Genomic DNA, 20,341 nt, shown 5'->3' with positions numbered 1-20,341 from the left:
CAAGGCCAGGAGCGCTCTGGGCTGACCATGTCCCTGTCACTTCTGCATAAGTCTGCATCCTTCCTGCCACAAAGCCCCCACCCCCACCCACTGCCCCATCAGGCCACATAATACAGAGTCAGAATCTGTTAAAACATGTTTAAAACAGGGTTGATCACAACAGTCAGAACCGGCAGCAACGGGGGACAAGAGGAGAGGAGCGTGGCCCATGCCAGACCCCAGCCAGTCTCTGTGGCTCTTAGCATGGCAGGTGCTTTAGCTTCTGCTTCTTGACTCCGATGGTGCAAGATGGGTCCCAAGCCCCACTGGGCATGCCCCGCCTCTTCTTTCAGGGGAGGGCGGGGCTAATCCACTTCCCCCTCCCCACCCCACCCCCAGGGCCCTCGTGGGCATTCTGTGAGGCCCAGCCAGGGCTCGCTGGCTCTCCTTCCTCCCGTCTCCATGGCTCAGAACCAGGCTAAGGGCAGAGGTAGATGGGGAGACATGGGGGCCCCAGAGGGCCCCAGGTGGCAGTGAGGGAGGTTGGGACCCTGAGGGGGCATGGTGACTCCTTGCTGGAGAAAAGGCACCTAGATAGGGAAGCTGGGCCTGGGGGCCTCCCAGGGGGCCAGGGGTGAGGTGGGGTAGACTGAAAGAAGTCAGAAGCAGGGTGGTGAGCAAAACCCAATCCTGGTTCCCAAACGACCCCCCCACCCTGGCCCCAGGGAGAATGAAGGAACCCTGGAGCTGAGCCCTGCCCCCCAACCCTCTGCCTGAGCAAGATGGCTTTATCCCCATCCCACCCTGCCCCCCAACCCAAGCCCAGGTCCAATCTCTTTCCCACCTTTCCCACTGCCCCTCTCCAGGCCCTCTTCTACAGAGACAGTGGATGGCAGAGGGGCCTCAGGCCGTCTTGGTGCCGGAGTCCACCTCCTTGTGGGCCCAAAGCTCCTTATGCTGCTTCCGGCCGAAGCCCTCATCGTAGTTGCCTTTGCTCTTAAACAGCTGCTGAAAGTGGGGTTTGCAGTAAAACTCCCCGTGCAGTGCGGCGTAGCTGCCCAGGCTGCAGAAGCAGAACAACTGTGGTCAGGTCAGGTCAGGGCTGGCAGGCGAGGGCAGGGGCAGGGCAAGGGCGCACCTCAGCTTGGTGTGGCAGTGCTTGCAACAGAAGCAAGAGTTGTGGAAAATGAGCTTGTCGGCCACCAGCCGCTCCATGGGGTACACGGTCTTCTGGCAGGCGGCACAGCTCTCCTTCACCTGGGCCCGGAGGCTGAAGGACTGTTGGGGGGAGAGAGTCAGCCAGGGGTCTGACCCATGCCCAACCCTTCTTCCCCCCAACACTCCACTCTCAGGGCCCCTACCTTGGAGCGCTGGACAGTGCTGCCTGCACCGCTGCCTTTGGCTTCCTAAGGGAGAAGGCCAGTCAGGGCCAGGTCAGAGGGATGCCCCAGACCAGGGCTGCGGTAACCAACTCAGAACCCAGGCACTTGGCGGGGTGGGGGTGGAGGGTCGGGGCAAGGGGTGACAGACCTGCCGCCCCTCACCCCTTCACCCCAGGCCAGACGTCTGAAGGAGAGGAGCCCTCCCGCCCCGCTGATCACCTACATGAGAGGGGGTGGCCTGGGCGGCTTCTGCAGCCTGGAACATGGCTCGGTGGGGGTGATGGAGGCCCCAGGTGGAGACGCGGCACCCGCTGGGTTCTGCAAGGGGAAGTCGGTCGGTCGGGCCCCACAAGCCCTTCCCTAGCCTGCAGGGTGGGGTGGGAGTGTTTACAGGCAGGGGGCTGGGGGGCTGCGGTTGGGACTTTCCCTAAGTCATTTCCTGTTGCTCTGGGTCTTGCCACTTCCGCCCCTCACCCACCTCCCCCTTTCGCCCGCCCGCCCCCCACGCTGCTCCCCAAGGGACAGAGATCCCTGAGTGGAACCATGTGTCGGGGGAAGAACAGAGTTAGCCGGGAGCGGCCGGGGGAGGGGGCGCCGCGCAGCCGCCGTGGGTGCCCTGTGGCTCGGGACCCCGCCTGGACTAGGGGAGGTCAGGGGAGGGCGGGCCGGGCGGGGCTTCGGTGAGAATCCGCTGGCCCGGCCTGACCCCGGCCCAACGCTGCCGAGGCCGCCTGCCCACCGCTCGGCCGGCCCAGCCCCTGGACAGCGCTCCCGGGGCTGCGCGCCCGCCCCGCCCGGCAGACCCGTCGCCCGCGCGCCCCGCTTCTCTCCCCCGGGCCCGCGAGGACCGGACCCCAAACCCGGGACCCCCGCGGACGCAGCCAGAGGGATTCGGCTGCGTCCTCGCTCGGAGGCCCGCCCGGGAGGGCGGCCGCTGGCCTCGGGGTCCCGGGCGAGAGCGACGGGCGGGGGCGCTGGGCGTCGGGACCCCGCGAGCGTCGGTCCTTGCGCCCGCACCCCCACCTCGGCGCCCGGGTTTGCGAGACGGATGCAGGCCCCCTCCCCGGCCCGCCCGCGGGTCTCACCGGGGCCCCGGCCTGGGCCGCGGGGCGGGGGGGTCTGTCTCCGGGGGGCGCCTCGGGTGCGAGGAGGGCGCGGGCGCGAGCTGTGGTCCCCGAGCGGCCGCCGCCGCCACCGCCTTATCGCGGCACCGCCCCCGCCGGCCCCCGCCCCGCGCCCGCCCATTGGCTCCGCCGCGCCCGGAGCCGCCTCCGGGGCCCCGGCGCCGCCGCCGACCCCCTCTGTGCTTTGTCTTTCCCTCGCTCTCCGTCCCCTGCCTTTGTCTGGCCCCCGCCCCGACCCCGCGCTCCGGGCACTCGCACCGTGCCCGCGGGCCCCGCGCTCGCCAGCCTCGAGAAGCCGGCAGCCCCGTCGGCCCGCTCCGGACCCAGGCAAGGCCCGGAGCGGGAGTGTATCGCACGCCTCAGGGCGAGGACGAGTTCAGGTTGAGACGCCTGGGGTCCCGGGACAAACGGCGCTCCCGGCGACGCCCCTGCGGCGGGAAAGGATCACTGGGGCGCTCCAGGGCCTTTCGCTGCCTCAGTTTCCCCCGGTTGGCCCTCGTGCGGGCCCGGCGCTCCGTGGGCCCTGCGGTTTGACAGACCCCGCGGGGGCGGCCCCGTCCGGGATCCCACGCCCCCTCCAGCCGCTCAGTCCTCCCGCCGCCAGAGGCCGCCCCGGCTCGGCCGCGGGAGGAAGAAGGTAGCGGCGGCCGGCACGCGGTCACGCCACGCGAGGCTGCGAGGCCCGGCGTCCGCGTGCTCTGCCCCCAGGCTACACGAGGGGTCCGGCGGGACCACCACCCCTCAGCGCTTTCTCCTGCGACCCCATAGACAAGGGCCCCGGGAGGCTCCAAGGCCCGCCGTCCTGAAGCGTTTCTGTGGCGGGTTTTTGCGGCCGTAGGAGCCCCCGATTCCTGCGGGCGGGCGCCGTGGCCTGCGAGAGGGCACTCCCTCCGGGGGGAGAGATTTCCATCCTTCAGACAAGCGAATCTCGGCGCACCCTAACCCCACTTAACACAAGGGAGAGTCCTGAGGATCCGAAGTGCCTGGTTCCAAGGAACAAAGCGAGAGCAGCAGGGCTGGCGCCAGAAGCCGCGCCCCCCGCCCCTGGCTCCCTACTCCCTGCCCCTCTGCCCCGCGGCGCCGCGGCCCCAGCACCCCCCCCCCCCGCGACAGGTCGGAGGCGCGCAGGAGGCAGGTGACCGGCACCCACTGGTGGGGGTAGCGCTCGGCCGTGCTGCGCACGGGGGGCAGCGGCTTCCTGGAGGGATCTCTGCCGGGAGACCCGGGTCTCGTTCGCCCCAGGGACTGGCGGGCTCTGCCTGCCGTCTGGCTGGAAGCTGTTCCCAAACAGCCCAAAACATAGCTTGTTCCCACACTGTGGCAAGAATAGAACTAGTGGCTCCAGAGCACGGCCCACACACGCGCCAGGGAACGGAACAACTCAGCGCCCCCGTGCCCGGCGGGGGAGGCCGGGGAGGCGGCAGGCTTCCCCAGCCCCGAGTCCGTTCCCTCGGCTCCCGCAGGGCCCCTCAGGGCTCCCAGGCGGCGCTCAGCTTTTCCTCCCCGGCCTCCTGCCCCTCTCTGGAGGAAGATTTACGTACGGGTGGAGATGCTGGCCCAGGACTCCCCGGCTGGGGTGTGTGCGCGCGCGTGTGACACTTCTGAAATTGTGTTTATGTGCATCTTTCCTGGCAGTGTGCACAGCGGCCACCAGATTCTCAAAGGCGGCTGCCCTGAGGCAGGAAGGTGCGGCCCTCCCCGGCACTGGGAGCACCGGGAGCAGCAGGCAGCCCGGCCCCCTCCCCTGCCCAGGGCGAGTCTGCAGGGGCAACTGCGCAGCCCCCACAGAAGCAGCAGCTTGGGCCCGGAGTATGAGCTGACCACAGGTGAAGCAGCTCAGAAGGAAAGAAAACAGGCTGATAATGGTGTTGAGAAAAGGGAACTTGAGGTCTAAAGAGAAGATGAGCTGGGCAGGGGTTAGGAGGAAGGCTGGAAACAAAGGTGACCTGGCCTCCCCACTCGGCCTCACTGTGGGTATCCATTCCCTCTACCTCAACCCCTGTGACTGCCCAAAGGAAGAGGGGTTTTATTGATCGTTTTTAAACTGGTATTAAAATTTCTGAGGGAAGGGAAATTGAGAGCATTTGAGGGTTCAAAACAGCTTTAGAGAAGAGGGAGGGGGCACTTCCTTAATCTGACATTTTTAGTGCCTGAGCCAGAGAAGGGTGCCTCACCCCTAAGGGACCGGCAGGGGGGGAGGTGCCCATGCAGGCTGGGAAGCACCATGGAGACCCTGGGCGGAATCACCCCCTTGCCCAGCCTCATTGGCCACCAGCCAGGATGACAGAGAGGGGACAGATCTGGGTCTTAGGTTACCTGCTCTTTGGGTATTAGTTCCAGGGGTAAGGAGACACTGCAAGTCATGTTACAGAACAAAACCCTCCCTGCCAAAGATGAGCCTCTTTTGCCTCCACTCCTAGTGGCCTCGAAGTGGGGCCTGCGGAAGGGCTAGTCTTCGGCACCTAGACCTTTCCAGCCCCAAAGTGGTTTGATGGATGGCCGCAGGCTAAAATGAATAGCCTCACATTTCTGGATGTGGGGAGACAGCTCTGTGTCTGTTGTGAGGCTTTCTTAATGGAAGTGGTTACAGCCATGCTTCTGCGTGCGCTCCTGGGACCGCTCTGGGACAGAGAATGTGGGACTGGGTGACTATATGGCCGGCACACAGCAATGCCACTCTCCAGTGGATTCTCCAAAAAATTTAATTTGTTCTGGCGATGAAACTAAAGCGGCATAAGGACTTAAATCCTCAGGCTAGGCAAGACATTGTGGCCTTGGAGAAAGCCTCAAGGCAGCCAGCAGAAGGCAGTAAGATGGACTCTTGGTGGGGAAGGGATGAACCACACAATGAACTATGGGAAAGTTCTAGATGTTGCAGCCCAAGCAATGAGAGGGATAAGGAGGGACTGTCCCCTTCACGTGGTGCTTAACAAGAAAAAAATGCCCTTCCTTTCGTTCCAATCATTAGGGCGCGGTCTGGGGGCTAGGATCGGAGGCAGGTTGCTTATTGCTTGCCCCTCCGTGGACCTATAGGATCTGAGAGCAGAGGAAGAGAATGGAACAGCCTGGTAGGACAGCAAGAGTGAGAAGAGGAAGTCCCACAGTCCCCTGGGTCAAAGAGTCAAACCCTGGGCTTGGCCTTCAGCCCTCTGGGGCCAGAATAGCATCTCTTCCTTCTGAAGAGGTCGCCTGAGCTCCCAGGATGGAATGTCAGCTTCCCGGCCTCTCTGATCACTGGTTGCCGGGATTCCCTTGTGTCTCAGAAGTCCCGGAGCAATAAAGAAGGTTTCTCTTCAGGAATTTCTCTCCCAGTGAGTAAGCGGCCAACTCCGGTGGCAGAAATGTCCTTTCTACCCAATCTGCACCCAGGAGGGTGGGAATGTGGCCAGCCCTCGGGAAGGGCCCCCGGGGCTCACGCGACCCAGGACGGAGAATGTGAACGTTCTTCAGAGGCTCAGAACTCCCAGTCGTCCACCTCTAGCTCTTCCAGGTTTGTTACCAGGCCAAAGATCCCGCTGTGATCCTGAGGCTGGCTGCCCTCAAAATTGGTGATGGGGGTGACGGGGCGAAGTAACTCAGGCAAGGCCTCTGAGGCGCGTCGCTTGATCTGAGGGAGGAGGGACAGTTAGCGGTGGATCCCGTTGCTCTGGTTCCCAGGACACCATGGGGCCAAGTGGCCCCATGACAGTTGGCCTGTTAGAGCCCAAAATCTCTAGGAGAGGAAGGAGCGGCGCCTCTAAGGGGCTTCGGAAACAGGGCCATTGCTCTGACTCAAAGGGAGGAGGAGAGAATACACACTAAGGATCCCAAAGCAAAGGTGGTGCAGGGTGGTTTAAGCACAGGCAAGGGAAAAACCACCCCAGGGAGCCTTGGGAAAGTACTTTGTACCTGCTTGAAGAAAGAATGGTTCAGGAGGGTGCTGGCACTTGGTCTGTAGAGAAAGCGGGAGAAAGACCAGCATCATCCCTGTGCCCCAGACTTCCCAAACCCTGCTGCTTACACCTTATCCTCAGGCAACCTCTACTTCTTCCCTCAGGCCCCGGAAACACGACAGCCAGAGCCACCCAGGCTGGCTTCTTAGTAAACCCTTGTGCTCATCCCTCCCGCCACAGGGGCTCGGGACTCCTCCAGGAACCCAGCCCTTTCCGGGACAGATGCGTCCTCTTGAACTCGGCCTTCAACCCCCCCCAATCCTCCATGTTCCCCCGAAAGCCCACTCTCAGCCCGGAGAGGATACCTTACGTCTGGGTTGCGCTGAAGGCACTGCTCCACGAAGTGGTGGAAGTGAGGGGAAAAGGTACGGTGATAGGGGTGGGATGGCGAGTCGCCATTGGAGGTCCTGGGGGTGCTGGGGGCCAGGCTCTCACTCAGGCCCGAGTTGGCTGCTGAGCGTGAGGTGCTCATGGTCAGCTCCTCAGCGGGGATGGTGCTGGTGTCCAGCAGGCAGGGCACTGTGCCGTTCAGCTTCTCCAGCAGCATCTGGGGAGGACAGAGCCGGGACCCGGGCTGAACTGGGGGCCCCTGGGAGATCTATAGCGTTTCCTTACAAATACACTTTTCCCAAAATACAAATTTGGCTTGGGGGAGTAGAGAAAAGAGAAGTGGGGTAAGTCTGATTTTTCAAAAGCAATGCGGGTCGCAGGCTCAGCAGCCATCCCTTAGCTAGGCCAAACTGCCAAGGAGAGGGCCTACAGAAATGCACCCCCCAACTACGGCTGCAAGGAAGGGGCTCCCAGTCTCCTCTCCCGTTTATAAGACACCGTGATCACAGCCTTCCAACCATAGAGCCCCCACCCTAGAGTGAAGGCGGCTATCAGGTCATTTTATTTGGAGCCTGGCTCCCAATTTGTGGTGCCCCTGTGGGTCCAAAGGGGTGCGTTACGTGGCACCCGCCCCACCCTGCCCCGGGCTGTCCCTGTGGCAGGCTACACAGGAGCCCCGGGGGCAGGCTCCGCTAGGGTGGCGGGGCCGAAGTCCTCGGGCTCTACACGAGCAAAACCAGCCCCACCTCAGGGACTGCCGTCCTTAGGGTTGCCCTGGTGAAGTGCGGGGCCAGAAACCTGGAAGGTTCTCTAGAGCTGTTCTGCCTAATACGGCTGCCACCAGTCACAGGCAGCTGTATATACTTAAGTGAATTTAAATCTGGCTGATAATTCAGTTCCTCCATCTCACTGGCCACACTGTAAGTGGCCACTGTACTGGGCAGCACAGATAAGGAATTCCCACAATCCCAGAAAGTGCTACTGGACCATGCTGTTTCTAGGTCCATACCTCTTGTTCACCTCACATAGCCTTTCACTTTCCCAGAGCTCCTTTCTGCGATGGTCTTAGATTTTTCTGGATTCCTTAGGTATGTTTCCATAACCCTCCTAACTAGTCTGCTAGGTCTAATCTACCTGCTGTAGTGATCTAACAAAATGCATCTGAGGCTCTTACTTCTGGGCTCAGAAGCCACCAGCAGTTCTCCACATACTTTGGGCCAGGAACCAAATGCCCTGGCGTGGCACACAAAGTCCTTCAGGATCTGCTCTGGCTTCCTTCTCCAGCCACATCACCCAGCAGCCCCCGGGAAGTGCCTTGTACTTAAGCTATTTGTAACTATCGCCATTCCCCAGATCCTATCCTTTCTTGACTCTGGATCTTTGCACATGCTGTTCCTTCTAGCCAAGAGTTTCCTTCTACTTCCCATTCTTCACATATCTGCCTTCAAGGCTCAAATGTCACCTCCTCCTAGAAGCCTCCCTGGGACCCCTGCTCTACAGAGCTCCCCTCTGGCCATTCTCTAAGTGCCCCTTTTCCCATAGGGCATTCTGTGGGCTTAAGGACAGGCTCACTCAGAGCCAAATCCCCCTCCCAGTTCTAGATCATGCTCCAGGGTACTTGGGACTCAGGTAATCCTTGCCCAGCTATCCCAAGTCTGCTTCCTGGATTTGATAAGGCCTGGATAAGCCTCTCCCCCAGGCTGTCTCCCAAAGGTACACGATGCCACTGGCTGTGCGTGCCAAGGAGTGACCAAAGGGCAGTTGTTGTAAGGGGCATGAAAAGAAATTGAATTTGTAAGCCAAAGGTTCCAAAGGTATTGGCCAAAATGTGGTAGCAGGTAGCACAGAACCTGAGGAGTCTGAGAACTATAATTTAGAAACAGACCTTCCAGGTATATTTATCAAAGTAGGAGGATAGCATATATTTTATAAACTTATAAAAATGTGTTAGCTTGATTTATACATCTAAACAGACGCATGACACGTGGGCCTCCGTTTGTGCTCCAGGCCCTACAGAAGTGAGCAGTGGGCCTGCTCCTGAGCTCTCCTCCCCTGGGGTCCCCCTCCACAGCAGGGGAAGGCATGCAGGGGGGCAGGCAAGAAGGAAACCAGGCTGCAGGCTCACCTGGGTGGCAGGCATATCCTTAAAGGGGACGTGGCCATTGGCCAACTCACAGGCTGTGATTCCCACACTGTAGATGTCAGACTTGGCATCGTAACCCTGAAGATTCTAAATCAGGAGAAAAAAAACCCCCACAGATGACTCCATCTATAGCCTGAGAAGGGCACGGGGGAGGAACAGAATGCCTGTCTCCAATCCAGCACACTTTCCTTGCCTTCCTCTTCCTTACTACCGAAGAGTAGCTGATATTTTAAAGGAAGGAATGTTTGATGCTGTGTAACAAGAAGGAAGAAATGTGGGGCCCTATGCTCCTGCTTAGGGGAGGGGTGTGGAGAGCACCAACTATTTCCAAAATGCTCACTCTTCTATAAGATGGGAAGGCCTCTGATGGGGACTGAAATAGTATTCGGCCCAGTTTGGGACCCCACAGAGGGGAAACAACACCATCTGCAATGGGCGCCCAACACCCACACTGAGAGGCCTCCCAGGTCCACCTGCCAACAGGGAACCCCTCCCTCTAGAACCCCTCACTCCACCCAGAAGCGAAGCACCCCCATCCCGGGAAATTCCTGAAGGCTCCCTTGGGACACTGAGTTGGTGAGGGATGGGGGCTCCTCAGGACTCAGCGCACAGACCTGCTGGAGGACCTCTGGGCTGAGCCAAGGCAGAACCTTGACACTGTACTTGGGAAAGTCGTGGACCACACGCTGCCGCTGCCCGTGGCTGATCATGCTGAGGTTGCTGCGTAAACCAGAGAGGTAGACCTTCCCGTCGGACGAGATCAGGATGTGGCTGGCTTTGACACTCCTGGGAGGGCGGGGAGAGGGTATCATGGGGCAGCCAGAGCCCCTCACACCGCAAACCTTTGATCGTCACCTACTAGCTCCAGTCAGCTCTCTCCTTAGCCCCGTCTGGCTGTGTGTCTTACACATGTATATATTCATGCCATTTATACATGAACACATGTTTATATGTATATAACACATACATGAGAAAAGAGAAAGTAGCATGACCCAATTTACATATCACCAGATTTTAAAACTTACTTATATTTTGCTAAAGTTCTCTTTTATGCTCCCAGACCACTGCTTCCCCTGCCATCTACTGCCTTCAATCTATACTTTTGTTTGTAGGTATTCTTATAAAGTGTAGCATGATTTTGTATGCATATATTTTCAATTTACCCGACGGTGCTGTGCTATCCCTCCCATTCTCCCTTCACCTCTCAGTGCTGTTTATAAGATCCCTCTGTATCGCCCCCTGCGTACAACTAAGCTTTGCTCCTAACTGCTGTCCGTACTCTGGGCCAGGTTCTAACACTTTTACTCATCCGCTCTCCCAGGGAGGAGCACTCACGCTGCCTCTAACCCCACATGAATGGGAACGATGACACCCACACCTGTCCCCTAAGGGTTTCTTTGGGGTGTCCACCTGGAGCAGCACTGATGGTCCCAGTCCCAAGCGACCCCGGCCATCAGGGCATCTTCCACTGTGTGGACAGGAGACCCCATCTCCTCACTGCCTTGGGCCTCCTCCAGCCTCCACCCTACACCCATCTCAGGTGTACAGGGTGACAACATCCTGTTTTAATTTTCCTTTTTTTTTTTTTTTTTAAAGATTTCATTTATCCATTTGACTGAGAGAGAGAGAGATCACAAGTAGGCAGAGAGGCAGGCAGAGAGCGGCGGGAGGAAGCAGGCTCCCCGCGGAGCGGAGAGCCCAACGTGGGGCTCAATCCCAGGACCCTGAGATCATGACCTGAGCTGAAGGCAGAGACTTAACCCACTGAGCCACCCAGGCGCCCCTTAATTTGCTTTTCTGATTATTGCCAGCTTTGAGCATCTTTTCATACAACAGTCCTTTGGGTTTCCTCTTTTATAAACTTCAAACCATTTGCTCTTTTTTCTATTGCTTTGCCATCCTTTTCTTGTTGATGCACAGGATTTCTTTGTTACACATCTCCTGTGTGTTTTACACAAAGCTTACATCTCACACCCCGTCACCCATTTCTTAATTTTGTTCCTGATGTCCTTCATTGGAGAGAGATCTTTAATCGTGATATAATCAAATCTGTCAATTTGTTTTATGTTTTGTACTTCTAAAATATCTAGACAGTCTTCGATGCCTCAGGTCACAAAAGCATTTCCTTCTATCTAAGTCTGTAGTTTCACATCAGACACTGAGTCCATCTGAACTGCTCCTTTGGATGTGGAGTTAGATAGGGGTCCGGTTTCATTATCTTCCCTACTGTGAGCTGCTTGTCCTGATACCTTCTACTAAGCAACCTGCCTTCCCCCGGGCCTCTTGGCATAGGGCTGACTTTGGGGCACATACACCAGTTTGGGTGCTCCAAGGGGTGGGGGTGCAGAGGTCCGTGACAGATGTTCTTCTCAGGACCAAGCCACTCAGTAAAGAGAAAGTTAGAACTGACAGACCAAATGCTCTGTCTACCAAGTCAGAGGCAAGGACAGGATGCTGAGCCTTGGTTTAAACTCTGACGTCACTAACTTCAAAGTCCCACTGTTTCCTCGAGGGCTCATGCGCTCTCGGAAGGGGCGGTTGTGCCCGTGACTGCACCTGTGTACGTATCCCATGTGGTGGATGTAGTCCAAGGCCTTGAGCACCCCCTGCAGGATGTAAGCAATCGCCAGTTCATTCATGCCGTCCATGAAGTGTGTGCAGATGAGATCCTTGGCAGAACCTGAAGAAAAGTCGTGGGGGCCGGGGGAAGGGTAACAGAGAAGGGAAACTGCACATGAGCCAGCTGACAACAGAGCTCCCAGAACACCTCTCTGCCAGGACCCATGTCCCACTCACCATACGCCATGAATGATGTGACAACCCACAGCTCATTGTCTGCAATAAAGGTGGCTCGATATGGCAGGATGTTGGGATGGCTGAAGAGTTTAGAGACATGAAGCTCCCCCTGAAAGCAATGGTAAGGGGAAGTCAGAATCAAGCGCGCTGGACGCCATGAATAACATGGCGACCTAGTACTTCCGGAGCTCTTCTCAGAGTCCTGGAAGCAGCCTGCGCCAGAGGCCAGCCAGAGGAGACAGGCCAGGCTCTGCGGTCTCCACACGGAGCCCAGCACTGCTCTGCCAGCTTCTGCCTGAGTCTGGCTTCGCCAGCCGATCTTAAAAGCCTCAAGAAAAATTCCCCGCCTGCAGGGAAACTGCCAACAGCACAATCAAGGGTCCCAGCTCGCCACCTCAGAATCAAGAACCAACTGCTGACTGAAGACTTAGGAAGTCATGAGCTTAGAGCTTAGCTCGACTTCAAGGGCCAAGGCACAGAACTCCTCTTTAAGGTAAGGAAACAAAGAATGTTTTCCCATTGTAAAGGAAAATGTTGTAATGGACAGAACGAGGAAACAAAGCACCAGAGGCAAACGATGACTACTGGATATCCGAAGGGGCTTCTCCAGCAACCCGGGAGGGAGAGCGCTTACGGAAAGTGTCAGACCTATGGGATTTTTTTAAAAAAAGATTTTATTTATTTATTTGACAGAGAGAGACACAGTGAGAGAGGGAACATAAGAGGGGGAGTAGGAGAGGGAGAAGCAGGCCTCCTGCTGAGCAGGGAGCCCCATGTGGGGCTCGATCCCAGGACTCTGGGATCATGACCTGAGCTGAAGGCAGATGCTTAATGACTGAGCCACCCAGGTGCCCCAGACCTATGGGATTTTAAAATAAATGTGGACGAAAGAATTACAGACACTCCAGGGTCCTGAGATGGGATATGAGCTAAGGTCAAAGAAGCTATACCTTCTACCTGTCCACTGCTCCAGAAAATTAAAAAAGAATCCTAAAGTCCAACATGCTCTAGAATAAACTCAAATATCTTTCTTCCCAAATAACTAAGCTGGGACTGACGTTCAGTTCCATCCTCAGACCCACAAAACTGCTCCGACCACACGAATGGGTGGGTATTAGAGCACCATCAGATGAGCATGAATTCAGAGACACGTTATGAATGAAGTAGGAGGACAGGCTGCACGTCCACCGCTGAAAATACACCGACCCAGGCCCTGGATCTCCGGGGTTCTCAGTGCAGGCCTGCGTCAGTGAAGGAGAGTCTAGCCCCCGGCCAGCTACCAGATCTGTGGTCTCTCCCTGTTTAACAAGAGGGCAGCTACTTGCTTGTCCTACAGAAAGGAACCTTGGGCCAACAGGATGATGAGAGCTGGAACACGGCTGTTGTGGCAGAGCAGGCTGCCCTGAATCTGGAACAAGACTGCCCGGGTTTGAATCCCGGCTCAACCACATACAAGTGTGTGTGACCACAGGCAAGTTACTTAGCCTCTCTGAATAGTAAACAAGTGAATAAATGAGCCACAAAGTAGTCTTTGGAGAAGAGGAGGGGACTATAAATTGGCCTGAGCAGCTTTATAGAATCCTTAGTGCCAAAATCCCAGGATTCTTCATTAAGAGTTTCTGTAACGTTTCGGTTTAGTCCACCTTTGTTTTCTTCCAGCTACTTTCAGAAGACACACATAAGAGATGTCCTGTGATTACTACTGGAACTAAGAGCCCACCCTTCCAGTGTCCCATTCACATTTTATTACCTGCAAGAATGTCACCATCTCATTGGAACAGGCTTCCAGGTTAATCCTTCGTACCGTCACATACTCTCCTGTTGGTTTGTACCTTGCTAGGTTCACGGTCATCAGGTCCTCAAATCCTTTGCCTAAAAAAAAAGGGGAATGGCCATAAACAAGGACAACAGCAACAAAGGTTGCCTTAAAGAGACCTGATCTAAAAAGGAGATTCAAGTTAAAACTGTCACTGCTGTTACCCTCATGACTGACATTTCTTGGTTTGTCTCCTTTCAGTTCCTCCTCCACCAACCATTCGAACTGACTATGGTGCAGGACATCAGAAATGTATTGTCTGATGTATTGTCTAAGCCAAAAAGGAAAAACTGCAAAAGAGTTTCTCTCCTGGTAACAAGAGCTCTTTTCCCATACTTGGAAGACAAAAGCAAAGGAGACCCCCAAATTTGTCACCCTGAGTCCTGCTAACTAGCTCACAGCTTCTGGCACACATTCATTTTGGGGAAGGGGGGGGCACAGAGGAGACCCTGGAGCCCGAGAGTGGCAGTCCCTGGACTTTACCTATGATGGTGAGTAGCTCGTAGCGCCCTCCCTCCGGCAGGAAGCTACTCATGATCTCCTGTTTAGAGAGGGATGCTATCGACTCTGAGCTCGCTTCATTGGTCTAAAGAAAAAGAAAAATAGGTTAATAAGAGAAAATTGGGTGTGGGATGGGAGTGGGAGGTGGCAATTCAGACCCACGAGGAGACTGGCATCTAACCACACAAATTCTGACTCTGGGGCAAAGAAATTGTTCCAGCACTATTCAATGAGAAATGTAAAACACCAGTGTTCATGTTCAATGTAGTCACCAGCTCTAATATCAGAGCCAGTAAATGTGAGTACTATATAGGAATGGGGGTGGGGGACAGGCCCAGTTTCAGTCGACTATTGATTTGCTTGTCCATTCCAACAACTGGCTTATTTGCTAAAAACTGTGAAATTCTTATCTGGGGGCAGGATGTCTGGAGAAAACCATGTTTAAAGAGATGCAGGATGGAGAGGTGGGGGAGGGGTTCCTATTTTATGGTCCTGACTGCAAGATTCCAAAGGTCACGTGCTGAATCTTGGTATAGGGAAAATGTGGCCATAAGAAATCTACTCTTTAGCAAACCAAGAGCCCAGACCAATTATTCCCTGACATTTCCAAGGAAAGGAAAAAAAAAAAAAAAATCAGCCAGCACACATGACTGCAGGCAAGGGACAGAACTGTCGGGTCTCAGCCATCATCCCAGGTGGCGGAAGTGACCCGCGTCCTTGTTCCTGCCACACATGAAGCGGGACTTCTGCCAGTTAGGATGTGGGGCATCACACCTCTGGCCTTCGAGGTCCAGAAGAAGAGAGCCCATCAAAATCGATGGCAGACCAACAGCTCTTCTTCCAGCTCAAAAGGCTGTTTCCTTCTTCCAGACCTAAATTTATTTACATGATTTCGGGACCATGTTTTTCTTTCTTTTGGATCATCTTTCTTCAGACGTGTGTCCTACGGAAATGGAGAACCTTAGGCCAGCTCAAATTCCATATGCTGTGTTCCTAAACCTGAGCGCTAGTTAGGAAAAGGTCTTTGTGAACACACGAAAGGCCCCAGACTTGGCGCTAGCCAGAAGAGAGTGAGTCGAGAATGTTCTGGCTTGGTGGTACCACCTGGCAGGGGGTCCCTGATGTTTCAGGCACATCTGGTTTCAAGAGTTCATGCTGCCACTGGGGAAAGAAACCACGTGGGGTTCTTCCTCTTGCACCGCTTACTATGACAGTAAGAGGAATCTTGTCAAGGAAGAGAGCCTGGTCAGCAAATTTCTAATTCAGTTTTTCTGTATCTAAGATTCATCCATATTGTTGTGTTTAGCAACTCTACCTCAGACTCTACCTCAGTTTATCCATTCCAGTGTCAATGGGCTTTTTGGGTTGTTTTCGGTTCTGCTGTTATGAACTGTGCTATCGGAAACCCATCTGAATGTGTTTCCTGATGCGTGTATACAAGAGCTATGCTAAAGCTTAGGCCCAGAAATGGAATTGGTATGTTACAGAGCAAATGAACGATCAATTTTACAAACTAATGCAAAATTGTTTTCCAAAAAGGTTATACCCATCTACACTCCCTCCAGGATTATATGCATGTTTTCCTTGGTCCATTTTCCTCCATCACTTAATCAGACTTCATTGTTGCCAATGTCATTGTGGGTTTGATTTACATTTCCTTGATTACTAACGAGGTTGAACATCTTTTCATGTATTTGTTGGCTATGTGGGTTTCTCCCAGGTGAAACTGCCTCTTTGTTTCTTTTGTCCATTCTTCTACTGGGTTGTTTTAATGCAAGATTTTCCCCCAAGTAGGCCCCCTGAAACACTGATCTTGGCAGTTAACACACAGAAACAGTTTCCATGTTCAGTTAAATGAGAAAAGGCAGCATTTTCTTCCTCGTGAAGAATCATAAGGGATGCTCGTTTTGAGAAGTTTTATAGTAAGGAAACTTGTTTAACTTTGTTTGACCTAGCATTTCCCAAATCTACGTATCCAGAGAACTTTTTGTTAAATTTTGGAAAAGATAATTTGGGAAAGGCTATATTAAGCAAGATAAATGGTACAATACAAAGACTATAGGATCAGGAACCAGAGAGAGACAGAACTTGAACTCAGGTCTATTACTTGCTCTGTGATCCTGGGTAAGTCACTCTAAACTCTTAGGGTCTCTGTTATCTCATTAGTGGAATAAATTCCCAGTTCATAGGGCTGTTGTGACAATGAAATGAGATGAAATATGGAAAGAGCTTAGCGCTACCTGGTGTCTCATAGGTATTCAATTAATATGAATTTTGTTCTTCTCCTCCCTCTTTTACTGCCTACTGTTTGGTCACTCTCCTGTTCGACAAATAAGATGGAACAGAGAAAACGAAGAAAACAGAGAATCCTAAGAAGAGCTTGATAAATGATTAAGGTTGGTTTGATTTTAGTTTTTATAGTTACCTGTATTTTCCAATGCTCTGAAAACAAACTCTAGGATCATTGATAGCCATTATAGCTTCTTGACACTGTCTGGTCTTCAGAATAATGCTAAGATACCTCCCAAGTGCCTCAGACAGGTGAGAGATACACAACCAAGGGACAAAATGTGACCAAAAAGCCCAAACCAGGGGCGCCTGGGTGGCTCAGTGTGTTATAAGCCTCTGCCTTCGGCTCAGGTCATGATCCCAGGGTCATGGGATCGAGCCCCGCATCGGGCTCTCTGCTCTGTGGGAGGCCTGCGTCCTCCTCCTCTCTCTCTCTCTCTGCCTGCCTCTCTGCCTACTTGTGATCTCTCTCTGTCAAAATAAATAGATAAAATCTTAAAAAAAAAGATTTTATTTATTTATTTGACAGAGAGAGATCACAAGTAGGCAGAGAGGCAGGCAGAGAGAAGGGGGAAGCAGGCTCCCTGCTGAGCAGAGAGCCCGATGCGGGGCTCGATCCCAGGACCCTGGGATCACGACCCGAGCCGAAGGCAGAGGCTTAACCCACTGAGCCACCCAGGCGCCCCTTACCATTTGTTTAGAACTGACAAGCTGCAAGCTAAGTTAGTCTTGAGTCCCATCTTCTTAACTTCCTACCTCTCACTATCTGTACCTATTGTTCTTCTTTGGATCCTGTTTTCTGAAGTATTAATCTACTCCTCAATAACATCGGTGTTATCAGTGAACATAAAACTCAGGGGGTGGCTTGCAGACCCTAAGTCCCTGCTCTGATCTATGAGGATTCACGTGACTCGGCCCCTGCCTACTTCTAAAGACATCCCTTACCATGTCCCCAACTTGCTATAGTTGACCCATGAAAACAGGTTTGCATGGGTCAAGTTTGAACTGGGAAGGTCTCCTGCCCATGACCTTGTCATTGCCATGAGCTGAAGAGGCTTGGGGACATGTACCAGCCAGTTCCACCAGAGACAGAGTTCAACATATTGACCCAGACTGAAAACACCTGCTGTCATGTGACACACTCACTAGATCCCTTGTTACTAGGGGTGCTTTATAAAACAGAATCTGTTCTGTAAGGAAGTACTGCATTTTTTAGCAAGTAGCAATATAGTCCCAATGAGAACAAATCTAAAACTACTATATATTTGAAGGTCTTCTCTCCTCCGATTTCTAGGAAAACTCCTTAATATTTCTGTAATTTGAAATAGAGACAAAGATGGACAGCTGGAGTTGTGAGATGAAAGTACTTATTTAATGCATTTTAAATAACTCCCTTGGGAAAAACTGGTAGATACTTTTTTATGACCTATGTCCATCTTCCTTGCTGCAAGTGCATAGAAGACGTACTGTCTAGTAGGCTACACACTAGGGACACGCCCCTGTTGAGCCTAGGTAGGAAACGATGTAGTAAACTACTGGTATCATTAGGTAGTAACTTGGCAAGTATTTCTACTATCTTTGCTGACTACAGAAGATGACTCAAAAGTGTTCATTTTAGGAAATACAATTCTTTAGGTAATTGGGAATGTGAATTCTTGGCAATCGGGAATTGCATGAGATAAACTAGTCTAGTGGCTGCTGCTCCCATCTCACTGGCAATGATCCTAAAATGGGCGAGTTCTAGTTTGTGGATGTTTTATAGGTCTGAACTCAGAGAGAAACCAACCTTTATTTAGGAAAATAAGAAAACAAAGACAGTATTTTAAAAGGAAGAGGTTGGGTCTGATATTGCCACAAGAAGGGGGATTAGTCCAGTATACTGTTTCAGAGTTAGAAAAGGCCAAAATTCAGATGAAAAGGATGAAATTCTCTTTAAACACAGCATGGCATAGTTGTATTAGCATGAAGTGTAATCTCAAATTGTCTAGAGAAACTAATTCTAGCAAAGCTTCTTAGTTCCCCTTGCCATGAAAACCATTTTATTCATTTTGAAGCATTTGGACAATACATAAGCTACTGATAGCCAGAAATGACCATTAAATAACTTTGTTTAAAGAGTTTAAGATGAAGTACAATAGAGCACACAAAGACAATATTTGTGAAATGCTATATCCACCCCCCCCACCACCAGGTTTCACACAGGATAACTCTTAGCATAATGCCAGCAGCTGTGAAAACATAAAAATTATATATAATGGGCATTCTGTTCTGGAAAAATATCCAACTGATGGTACAGGGAATGTTTTTTGGTCTCCTGGCTAGAACATATTTCAATCTGCCAAAGCTTTGCTCAGAAATTCCTAGTCAACATCACCATCCTTCAACTGTGGGGCTGCCCGCAAAATGTGCAGAAGTCTGTCACCTGAAAAGACCAAGAAGTCTTTTGGGGAAGTGGGGGTACAGAGGAAAGAACCCCGGAGGTTCTTTTCCTCTCTCTTTATAAGACACTGATTTATGTTATCAAAATAGCTTGGTACACTGTGCACATCTGGTGTTACATTGGTGAAATGAACTACAAGAGTAGGAAGCAGGACAAGAGTCTTTCAACTTTTACCAATAAAAAAAATGCACCTCTGTTTTGTACTTTTTAATGTGGGGTTTTGTTTTTAAGGTAGATTTGAGGTACGGCCTATAATTGAGGTAGAGCTCTGTATGATCTCTGTGGACTGAAATCAATTAGCAATAGACCTAATTGGATGGAAAATGTAGCACCACCAGGCACTAAAAGATAACCACATCTTAGATTGTTGAAACTTTCTTTGCTTTGGAGGGGTGGTGGGGGACTGGTAGGATCGGGAAGGGGAGGAGACCTTAATCCCCAAGACAGAGACAAAAAGTGCCTGAGACTTTTTCAGCTTCCAAAGTACACACTGAAATCTTTCCAGGGTGAAACCTGAATTTCCACACTACAAATACAACTCATTGAGATAAGCGGAAACACAAAATGATAAGCCAACCAAAACCACAAATTTCCACAAGAAGTCATCCCCATGCAACAGCCATCATGCTAGAACCTAGAAAGTCACTTACTTTTCTCCGAGTGTCACCCGGAGGCTGTTCTGGAGTAGAGAAATTGGTTGTTGGCATTTTGTTTTTTAGCAGAAGACACATCCACATTCACAATAGCAATGATTACACTTAGGACATCATTTATTTATGGAACCACTTAAGAGTCATTATGGTAAAAAGTGCCCACAGGGTTAGGTATAAACACATACACATGCACACAAACACTAGCTAACACACAGAGAGACCCACAGTCAAAACATTACACAAAGATGACGTTTTAAACATGAATCTCTGGGTCTTCAAAAGATGGCAAGGCTATTATTCTCTGGGTATTCTTTGGCAAGTATAACTCAGCTGCTGTAATTCTAGTCTTAGATGTACTGTCCATCAGCACACAATGTTACTTTTAATAGGCTGGCTTCAGGGTCTTATATTGTGAACAAAACATTCAATATAAAGTTGCAGAGATATGTGGCTATTTCCCGGAAAGTGCAGGGACCAGAAAACGGGCTTTCAAAAAAAAAAAAAAGGCAAAAATGTTTTAATACGGCAACATGGATACATGGGACTGTTACCCACTTAGATTCTTCAGTCACATGCATTCTATTCTGAATACAGATAAAGCAAGGGCTTTTTGGCCCTCTGCTACTCTAGGGGAAATAAAGCAAAGGACAACTCAAATAACATCCTCCCCTTAAATCAGACAAATTCTGTATCTGTACTTTTTATCATTCTATGAAAGTGAGAAAAATCATCAAAGTTGATTTTTAACTGGAAAGTACTGGAATGATCACATATTTCCAAGTAGCTTAAGTTAGAAATCAAGGCATCCAACTGTATTGTTAGAAGAGACTGGCCACAGATAAATTAGCCTCAATTCGTCAAAATAAGATTTTTTTTTTTTTTTTGCTTTGGACATCAGTTTTCTGGTATACAAGTGGCAGGTACATTTGCTTAAGACAGTCTGTTAAAGCCAAGTG

General features: G+C 52.2%; 2 protein-coding genes across 7 annotated transcripts in view; both read right to left on the bottom strand.

Annotated features, from left to right (window-relative positions):
* Positions 1–118: 118 nt before the first annotated feature.
* On the bottom strand, positions 119–2,524 carry LOC111158025 (LIM domain containing 2). The gene is made up of 5 exons (XM_022519807.1): positions 2,447–2,524; positions 1,585–1,679; positions 1,341–1,385; positions 1,118–1,257; positions 119–1,042 (listed from the first exon to the last, which is right to left on the bottom strand). The coding sequence occupies exons 2-5, from the start codon at positions 1,624–1,626 to the stop codon at positions 883–885; spliced, it is 387 nt and encodes a 128-aa protein (XP_022375515.1). The 5' UTR covers positions 1,627–1,679; positions 2,447–2,524; the 3' UTR covers positions 119–882.
* Positions 2,525–4,136: 1,612 nt separating this feature from the next.
* The window catches only part of LOC111158023 (STE20-related kinase adaptor alpha), a 28,021-nt gene continuing 11,816 nt past the window's right edge, over positions 4,137–20,341 (bottom strand). For 5 of the 6 annotated variants that reach the window (XM_022519803.1, XM_022519804.1, XM_022519801.1 and 2 more), the window contains 9 exons: positions 13,986–14,088; positions 13,437–13,558; positions 11,687–11,795; positions 11,447–11,570; positions 9,505–9,676; positions 8,873–8,977; positions 6,723–6,964; positions 6,374–6,416; positions 4,137–6,092 (listed from right to left, as the gene is read on the bottom strand). In XM_022519803.1, the coding sequence (XP_022375511.1) occupies positions 5,940–6,092; positions 6,374–6,416; positions 6,723–6,964; positions 8,873–8,977; positions 9,505–9,676; positions 11,447–11,570; positions 11,687–11,795; positions 13,437–13,558; positions 13,986–14,037 (1,122 nt within the window). In that variant the 5' untranslated portion in view covers positions 14,038–14,088 and the 3' untranslated portion in view covers positions 4,137–5,939. Of the gene's footprint in view, positions 6,093–6,373; positions 6,417–6,722; positions 6,965–8,872; positions 8,978–9,504; positions 9,677–11,446; positions 11,571–11,686; positions 11,796–13,436; positions 13,559–13,985; positions 14,089–19,382; positions 19,412–20,341 lie in introns of all 6 variants that reach the window. The other variant, XM_022519800.1, reaches the window with a different exon arrangement.

The sequence above is a fragment of the Enhydra lutris genome, unplaced genomic scaffold (assembly GCF_002288905.1).
Source record: "Enhydra lutris kenyoni isolate GAN:26980312 unplaced genomic scaffold, ASM228890v2 scaffoldscaffold57, whole genome shotgun sequence".
Lineage (NCBI taxonomy): Eukaryota > Metazoa > Chordata > Mammalia > Carnivora > Mustelidae > Enhydra > Enhydra lutris.
This window is presented reverse-complemented; position numbering and strand designations above follow the sequence as displayed.